This window comes from Phalaenopsis equestris, unplaced genomic scaffold (assembly GCF_001263595.1).
Source record: "Phalaenopsis equestris unplaced genomic scaffold, ASM126359v1 Scaffold000953, whole genome shotgun sequence".
NCBI lineage: Eukaryota > Viridiplantae > Streptophyta > Magnoliopsida > Asparagales > Orchidaceae > Phalaenopsis > Phalaenopsis equestris.
Window position 1 is genome coordinate 126088 of NW_018165392.1, and position 9631 is coordinate 135718.

The 9631-nt window shown below is 33.7% G+C and overlaps 1 protein-coding gene across 1 annotated transcript; it reads left to right on the plus strand.

The window, feature by feature from the left end:
• The first annotated feature begins 87 nt into the window (after window positions 1–87).
• On the plus strand, window positions 88–5869 carry LOC110032495 (glutathionyl-hydroquinone reductase YqjG-like). The gene is made up of 6 exons (XM_020736145.1): window positions 88–240; window positions 4227–4451; window positions 4540–4716; window positions 4830–5054; window positions 5124–5252; window positions 5408–5869. The coding sequence occupies exons 2-6, from the start codon at window positions 4239–4241 to the stop codon at window positions 5639–5641; spliced, it is 978 nt and encodes a 325-aa protein (XP_020591804.1). The 5' UTR covers window positions 88–240; window positions 4227–4238; the 3' UTR covers window positions 5642–5869.
• Window positions 5870–9631: the final 3762 nt, after the last annotated feature.

The following is a 9631-nucleotide window of genomic DNA, read 5'->3' on the forward strand; positions in this document are numbered from 1 at the left end:
TAGCCAAACTTGAACATCTCATTCACAAAAGTCTTCAAATACAAAATCAAACAAGTTTAAAAGTTTGGCTTATTTACATGTTTGCATGCAGAGTATTTGTTCCCCAATAACTATTCAACTATTCTTATTTTAATCATATTTCGTCATTCGTTGGCTCCGACGAAGGACGCTTTCATAGTTTAATGTTCCCACCAGCAGCCTGCAGTCTCTTTTGTCAGCGCTCGCTCCCCGCTTGCCAAGGTGAAGCTCAACTTCCTGTGTTTGAATCCTCCTATCTTCGTTGAAATTTACTCTCTTTTTCTTAATTTTCATGCAGTTTCTGCTCTAGTCTGAACAGGACGTTATATGGTTTACTGTGGTGTTGTCTGTTAAATTAGTCAGTTTATGATTAGGGTTTTTTCACCTGCTTTCCATTGATACCTGTTTTGGGTTTCTATTGAGCTTGTTGATCCATTTACTAAATCTCTTTTCGGTGTTTCGTGGCATGGGCTTGTGATCAGGGATTCATTTTCAATTTAGTAATTCCTTGGTGATAATGAATTGTTCCATACAAATGTTACCATGTCTTCCAAGGAAAACTGTAATGGATTTCTTCTCACTGATACTTTAAAGATTGGCCATAATAGAAATCAATGCCAGCAATGACTTTTACTTTAAAAATTATATTTAATATTCTAATACTTAAGAATTACTTATGCCCCCTAAGTTTAGGTTCAGATTCTGGGGCCTTGATGATATTTAATTTTCTCATAAGGTTTTTCCCAGCATTTTAAACTTCGTTGTGCTTGCAGTTCTGAGTGTTTAGATATGCCTAAAGTAGCTTCTTTTGATTTTGTTTATTTTGTTTTCATGATTTTTTCCCTTGAGTTTCTAACATTAGACCTTCACTGTAGAGGTCAAACACAACGACTCAATCAAGTAACTATTTGTTTTCAAATAATACATAATGCTTTTAATTGAACTATAAAAGTTTTGTTGGATATGTTTGAATGCTTGGTCCATTTCAAATAGCAGTTTCCGCTAATGTATAATATTAAAAACTGCATTTTTTATATTTAAAACTTTTTTTGTTATGGGGTGTCAGGACAGGATCGCTGATGAGCGATGCTATTTTCGTTTAAGAAATTGGTAAGATTAGTGCCCCTAAATTCCCCTCCACCATCAGACCTTAGATAAGTTATGGTTCTCTTGAATTGGTTCCTAATCATGCTTATAAAAGTATTGCATTTAGTTGTCACCTCAGATTTTGCAACAAGAGGAAAAACCCAACAGAATTTTGAGAATTTGTCGATGAAAATAACATAGTAGCGAAGTCCTTGATGAGATATGAGAGGGGATGGATCCCATACATCAGTGTTTATAAGTTGGAAGTGATCATATATACGTAAAGAGGTACTAGGGTAGGTTTGTTTGTGACTTTTACTAACATTGCAACTATTACATGATTATATAGTGGAATAAATGCCTAAGGTAGCGTATAGTTTGCTAAGACACTTGAGAACGCCTTCCTGCAGATGTCCAAGACGTCGATGCCATGTTGATGATGGGAGGAGAGAGATGTTAAAAGCTTGTTGAGTTGATGTCTTCAATGAAGTGGCTTTGATAGGATAGAGTCCCCTTTGAGTTGTAACCCCGAAGAAGAGCCTTGTGTGTCAATAGATCAAAAACGGTAAACCCGATAACATTGAAAAGAATAGATACTCAATTTTCTCGTGTGATCTTGTGAACCGAGAGTAGGTTTTGAGATTGGGATGGAGCATGCCAATTTTGAGTTAAGTTTAGCTCACAAATAGGCATCAATAGTATGGCATCTCTGGTATGGTGCACAGGTACCTGTTGATCGTTACCCACAATGACTTGTTTGGATCCTTGAGTTGGTATTTGCAGTTTGGAGATGGTTTAGATCCGATGTCATGTGAGTTGTAGCTCCAGAATTAAGGATCCAATCATTATTTGAGGCGTAGAAAGCCCGATTTGGGGAAGGTGTGTACTTCAGATTGGTTTGGTGCCAGCATTTTGCAGCGAAATGTTTGATCTTAGTACAGATCTGACATGTGGCCATCGACCGGTTGTTGTTGCGACCTTCTCTTCGTCTGCCTAGTTGGGGTGATGATCCTCTTCTACGGCCTTTGGTAAAGGTGTCATAGCTTCTTCTTGAAGTTTGGAGGGCTATCGTGGCATTGGGTATAGTTTCGGTTTTCAGATTATCATTTGCTATATTAATTTCCTCGCTACATATGAGAGCATTTGGGTCCTAATTGCACATTTGAATGCTTGATATTGGGCAGGCAGACCATTAAGGGTATAGAGGATGATATTCTCTTGATCAAGATGACCTCCTGCTACAGAAATATTATCCACCAAAGCTTTTACACTAGATAACTATTATGTCGTAGACTGTATTCCATAGTCAAAGAGTGCAGCTTGCTCTTGAGCTGAATGAGCCGCGAGCTATTGGTAGGTTGTAATCTCTTATCAGGAGTAGACCAGATTTCTTCTATGGTGGTGAGATTGAGCTCATAGGGGAGGATGGCCAGAGATATGGTTGAATAGAGAGCAGCAGCAAGTTTTGGTTGATTAGCGTGGTTAGCAACCACGCGGTATATTGTGGGTTTCAGATTGGTGGCTTCTGTATGAAGATGGAATTTAGAAGGGGAAGAGTTGCTGTTACACAGAAAGTCAAAAATTCATTTGTTGTCAATATATTAGTGATTTGAGACTTCCACAGGGGATAGTTATCTGCAGATAAAAGGGTTTTGGGACAGGCTTTTGATATTACTAATGAGGAATTTGAGGTTTGGTGGTATTGCTTTGGCATGTACGAAATCAATGGAGGAATAGATCTGTGTTTCAGGAGTTTGGAGCCAGCCATGACTGGAGAAGAGGAAGAATCTAACCAGATAGATGCATGAACAAGGGGAAGCCGTATTGGACCTCCTGCTTATGGTGGCTTTCCCAGGTAGCTGGGAAGAAAAAAATGCCAAGGTTCTATGGTCCTGCTCTGCTCTGCCGAGTGCAAGAAGTAAGGAGAGAAATGAAATACTATGGTTCTTACTACCATACTATAGGTGAAAAGATACAGAATATATATATATAAGTAAAACAGAACATTCTAGATAATTAACTTATCTTTTCTGTTATTATTTCGTGAGTGCTTCTAACCTATTTTGTCTTTTTCTATCAGACTGTAAGTTGTCATGTTGGTGCTTTCACCTTTTTCAAGTAAGACTGCACACACACTTCGTGGACATAGTTTAGAGTTTATGAAATGTTTTAAAACCTATTTTTTAAAATATTATTGAGACGTTCATGTTTATGCATTGTTATTTTGTAATTGTTAACTTGATAAATTTATATAAGCATTGCTGTTTTTTTTTTTCTTTAAATTGTGTCGAAATTAAAAAAATAATTCAATACTAACTGACATAAAAGCAAAAAATATTAAGGCTTATATACATCTAAGAACATATAAAAATGCACACAAGCACGCATGGAGATATAAAAGCACATAAATGTGTGCAGATGTGTTTTTTTCCCCCTTCAGTTTGAAGAATTTATATATATATATATATATATATATATATTTAATTTGGACACAAAAAGAATAACTAAACATATAAAGTGATTTGGTTTTTTGGCAATTACATGTGTCAGTAAGTCTTTTTTCAATAAAATGATATAAATTCAATTAAGATACAAAGGAAATTATCTACAATTATATATTGGTTTATTTCTGTTACTAGTAAAAAAATAAAATTATTTGTTAAATTTATAATTTAAATAAAGGGATGTGATTCTTTTTTTTTTTTTTAAGTCTTGTAAACTTTTGAATCTATGCTTGTGGAATTCCATCCCCCTTTTTAATAGTAGTATGGATGATATGTTCTTGTTTACTTGAATAAATTGATTTTAAACTCACAAAGTTTTAGCATTTATGATTTATATATGAACTAGTGCATCTAGTGAGATGGCGTCATTTGCAAAGAAGAGATGTTAAAGATTCGAGTATTTAACTCCTATGTCCCCTTCATAATGTTGTGAATTCCTAGAATACTTCAATCAGGGCTGAAGTGTATGCAATTGTGGTTTGCATTATAGAAGAATCATTATAGCTGTTGCAACACCCTTTTTTAAATTTTTATTTATTTATTTTGCTTTAATAAACAAATTCATTACCTTTTACTTGCATTATTATTGCACTGATTTTAAAGTTATGGATTCGTTAGCGAACACTTGTAATGTCTCGTTCTGCACTGGATGAGGTGTCTTCGACTGGTTCTTTCATCCGCACACCCTCAACTTTCCGAAATTTTATTTCTAAAGATCTAGCTTCCCAGTTCCCTGCGGTATCTGGAAGATACCATCTTTATGTATCCTATGCATGCCCCTGGGCATCTAGGTGTCTGGCATATTTGAAACTCAAAGGGCTTGACAAGGCCATCAGTTACACGGTCACATTTTCTTACTCTGACTGACTTTGTAATACTTTAATTAATAACATTGCATATTTAAATCATAAAGATATTTATTTCCATTTAGGTGGTAAAACCAAAATGGGAAAGGACCAAAGAGACTGATGAGCATATGGGCTGGGTCTTTTCTGTTTCTAGCACTGAAGAATCTGGGGCTTATCCTGATCCTTTGAACGGAGCCAGGAGTATCAGGGAGCTTTATGAGCTTGCAAGCTCAAGTTATTCAGGAAAATATACTGTTCCTGTGCGTATATGATAATTTTTTTATTATTTTTTGTTTTGCATTTATATCCAGCAAGATTTATGTTTTCTTCTCGGCGAGAACTCCAAATATATATTTTTTAAATTATGCTACAGGTCCTTTGGGATAAGCAACTGAAAACAATTGTAAATAATGAGAGTGCTGAAATAATACGCATGTTCAACACAGAGCTCAATGATATAGCAGAAAATGCTAATTTGGACTTGTACCCCTCTCACCTACAGAAAGTTATTGATGAGGTCAATGAATGGGTTTATGATACCATAAACAATGGTGTATATAGGTGTGGATTTGCTAAGAAACAAGGGCCTTATGATGAGGTAATGATTTTCTAATCCAGTGGAATGAAAATTTGTTCTTTTTGACTTTTATTTGCTGGTTTCTCTTAGGCTGTAGCGAAGCTATATGATGCCTTGGACAAATGTGAGGAGATACTGAGCAAGCAACGCTATATCTGTGGGAATGATTTGACAGAAGCTGATATTCGTCTTTTTGTAACTCTGATTAGGTTTGATGAGGTAAGATAAGGCAATGTGAAATACTTTTTGTAACTCTGATTAGGTTTGATGAGGTAAGAATCTTCAATATATATAAGGTAATGTGAAAATAAATAATAGTGAAAATAGGAAGTCATTTAAGTTTCTGACATCATTCATTGCAACTGGTGTTTTAGGTTTATGTTGTGCATTTCAAATGCAACAAGAAACTCTTGCGTGAATATCCGAATCTGTTCAATTACACTAAAGACATATACCAAATTCCTGGCATGAGCAGCAGCGTTAACATGGAACATATAAAGAAGCATTACTATGGAAGCCATCCTAGTATTAATCCCCATGGAATCATTCCAATTGGTTCTGACATAGATTACTCTGCTTCTCATGACAGAGATAGGTTTAATAGTTAGCCGTGTCTACTGTATCATGATAAAACTTGTTGAAGAGACTTGCTGCCATTACCAGGTAAAAAAAGACTGCTTTTATAAGCAAATAAGCTTGTTTTTGGCGAGTTTGATTAGCAGACATATCTATGCTGTTCAAAGTTGGTTGTGACATTTGGAGGGTGTATTTCTATTTTTTTTTACTTCAAATAATTTTGACTAATGTTCATCATAAGTCTCAACGGTGTACATGAATGTACTTGAGCAAATAATATTAAGTTGATTAATTCCATCCAGGATCAAGATTAAAAGTTTTTGTTAAGTTAATTACTAATTTTTATCTTCTTAAATTTGTATTTAAAAATTTTAGCTAATAATAAATGAATTGTAATAATCTATAAGTGTTTGATTACACTAAACTAAATATATTGAATCTAAGTCTTACATGAGTGAGATCATTCGTTATTTATCAAATTTATTACACAATTTATATTATGAATCATATAATTAAATCAATTATCAATCAAGAGTTGTTATATTTTCTAGTCATTTTGGAATTTATATCTTTTTTGATTGATTCATTATATTAGTATGTGAAATTAAAAATAAAACTTTGCATTTAAATTAATCTTACATAATTTCAAGTTGAATTGAGTGTGTTTTTATCTCAATTTATATGTTTTGATATAATTTTATCCAAAATGAAATAACTCTTTTGAAGTTATGAGTTTTTTTTTTAAATTTTAAGCTAAACACAGATTGCAACCTTGGCTAAACGAAGCATAAAATGTATTAAAATATTCTTAAGGGGTCGTTTGGTTGCAAGTAGGATTTAGTTTAAATAGGATTTAATTAATCTTGTAAAGCTGGATTTATGAGATCTTGAATGAGTTAAATCTTGAAAACTATTTGGTATGTTAATAAGTAAATTATAATAAATTCAAAAAAATTGTTTGATAGCATTAGTAGGGTTTAATAGAATGTCATCCCCCAAGATTTAACTTCTCCAAATCTTGTAACTCTCTTCCAATAGGATTTACTAAATCACAGAGTAAGACAAACGAAGGAAAAATGAGATAAAAACCTATAGGATTTGCCAATGCCTTCTTAGTTGTTTTGCAGAATTTAACATAAATCTTGCATAAATCCTGCTTAAATAGCCAAGAGTTAAAAATATATAACATATTATTTTATCAAGTAAAATAAGATGACTACATGATAAATTTTGACAAATAACTTATGTCACTATAAAAATAGTCATATTGTATTGTTGTAATCCTTAAGATCGGGTTCAAAATAAGTTGCGGGTAAGCTAATCAAGTCAAATATGGTTTGGCATAGCCACTTAACTAGATAGATCATCGCCAAATATGATCAAATAGCTTGATCAGGTAGTCTGACAAATCATTTCACCTTAAAGGGCCACATAAGCCAATCGAATGCATAAGCCATATATTTAGCTATTTCAATCTGTATGACGTTATCTGTATTTTTTGGTAATGTTATATATAGTGTACCAAGTTAGCCTCACTCATAAGTAGAGGTGGTTGTATTGAGGGTAGGAGTACTCTTTTGGAGAGGGAGAGAGAACTTTTAGGTGAGTTCTTAGAGAAATTTTTGGGATGATTGACCACTATAGATTCCATGAGCAATTTCTTGTGAGTGCCCCTTTTGACAGAAATAAAATCCAAAGAGGTCTCCTATTTTATAGGAGCTCCTTCTTTTCCTCGGCTCTTCCCTCAGCTAGTTTCTAGGTGGTATACTCATATTTTTTGGGACCTAACATCTTCGAAGGTGTAGTGATTGTGGATATGCTAGATGAGACATTATTCATAGAACATAACCAAGCCACAAAGACTATTCAATCAACATAAAGTGTACCAACAAGTTTGTTATGCGACAAATAAATGAATTAAAAGAGTAAATGATGATGGACGATTAAGAAAATTTTGAAGTGAACACCAGGGGAAACACCAAATACCCAACTACCTTCTAGTTTATCAGAATTGATGGTACATAGAGAAAGAGATCCAATAGTTAAAGTGAATTATATCATTTACTTTGGCAAAGTGGGATGAGCTTCCTCTCCTTACAAATGGGAGAGTGAGGAGGCAAGAAGCTATTTTGAGAAGGAACCAATTGGAGAACAACTAAAATAGAAGGATTATCAAGACTAAGGCACTAAAGAAATTTAATATTCTAACCTTGGAATCTTAACAAGAGATGTTTGATTATGTTGATCATGGAGCATAGTTTGAGTTAGTAATATGCATAGTGTGAGTTACTAATGAACTTAAGTGTAGTATATTCTTCATGTCTTAAATAACTATTCCTTTCATTGGCTCAAAAACCCCCCACTTGGGATAATCACTTCATTTTCAAAGTTCAAATGCACATTCATTGTAAAATTTGCTAGTGCTCAGAAGCTGCATATAAGAGTTTGCAAGTATTATTGTAAATTTGTAACAAGTCAGGATAATTATTAAGTAGTTTTATAACTCGATTTTATAAGAAGTTGTTCTAGGTAAAAGAACTTGAACAATCAGTAGCTCATGCCAAATTAGTTCAAAGTATCAAAGAAGGTCTATTCTACCTTTATCTTAGGTTATAAGGCCTGATAATGCTAGTCAAATTGTTAGAGTCTGCCAAAAAATTACATCTCACTAGAGGCGTACAACTCTTTACCAAAAATTCATGTATTAAGCACCAATAACGACATCCACTCAGTAAGAATTTTCTTAATTTCAATAGGGAAGTTGGAAGCCACCATACTAAAATTTGGCAAGATGAAAACTTTGAGAATCTTTGACTTTTTCCATTTGAAGAGCTAACTCATTTTAAAGAGAGGCAAATGGATCATTAGGAAGAAAGAAGTTCACAACCTCCCATCCATTGTCCACCAACCATGTCTCCTCTAAGAGTCTCAATGGCTGTGATAGTTGAAACTATATAAAACAAAGAGTATTTTGACAAATTGATTCCTATGTATGTTGGAGCTTACCTTTGTTACCTAAGAAGATATGGCGTCTATCACAAAATTTATGGCCATGATACAAACAAATGTAGGAATTTTAAGAATTTATGTGAAGAATTAATCACAAAAAAAAGCTATAAGATTTTGTCACATTGGAGGTGAAAATAAGGAGATAAGAAAATATACCCACAGAAGAAAGCTCGTGATGAATATATTCCAGAACAACCTATCTACATCACATGGATAGTCCATGTGTCCTCAAAGAAGACAAACTAAAAGCTTCACACTAATTCATCCTTTAAAAATTTTGCTCTAACTAAGTGAACTTGGCGAGCTCTTGTTGACCATCAATAGTTACTAGCCTCCAATCATCTTTACGAACATTGATCTTCTTATTAAGGAAAACCTATAGCTTGATGACATTGGGATCATGGTATTGATCATGAATTATGAAATTGGTGGCAAGTTATGGACTCCAAAGTTCAATAAACATTCTCTTCAAAAGAGTTTACAATAAGATGAAGGGGACTTCATATTTCATCTGCACATCAGGTTTATTATTTGGCTTTTTTGGAAAAAGAAAAGAGATTATTGGAGCCATAGTTTTTCCGAGCAATTAGGGAGAATAAAATCAGCAATTCATTACCATAGAAAACTTCTTCATTTTTGACTTGTTAGATGGCTACAATGTCGTATTTGGTTGACCACTCTTAAACATCTTTAAAGTAGTAGTCTCAACTTACAATGTAATTATGAAATACCCAAAGTAGAAGAGAAGCTATTATTGTTAGATGAGAATTCATGTAGTATCAAACTTATTATTTGTGTGTTTTAGGAAATGTATTGAAGGAGAACTTAAAACTCAACAAAAAAGAGGAAGCATCCTAAGGACTAATAAAGCTATTGAAGAAGTTTTTTCTATAGTAGGAGGACTTGGGAGAAGCTTTTGACTCAATCTTACTTTTGATGTTGTATTCCAAAACTAATTAATTGTAGCCCTTATTGAATACAAAGGCATGTTCATCTGGTGAAACAAAAAAAAT

Excerpts from the sequence above, each read along its gene's own strand:
- LOC110032495 (XM_020736145.1), top strand. The coding sequence starts at position 4,239 with ATGTCTCGTTCTGCACTGGATGAGGTGTCTTCGACTGGTTCTTTCATC. Across the intron at positions 4,452-4,539 it reads ACAAGGCCATCAGTTACACG|GTGGTAAAACCAAAATGGGA; the intron begins GTCACATTTTCT and ends ATTTCCATTTAG. Across the intron at positions 4,717-4,829 it reads CAGGAAAATATACTGTTCCT|GTCCTTTGGGATAAGCAACT; the intron begins GTGCGTATATGA and ends ATTATGCTACAG.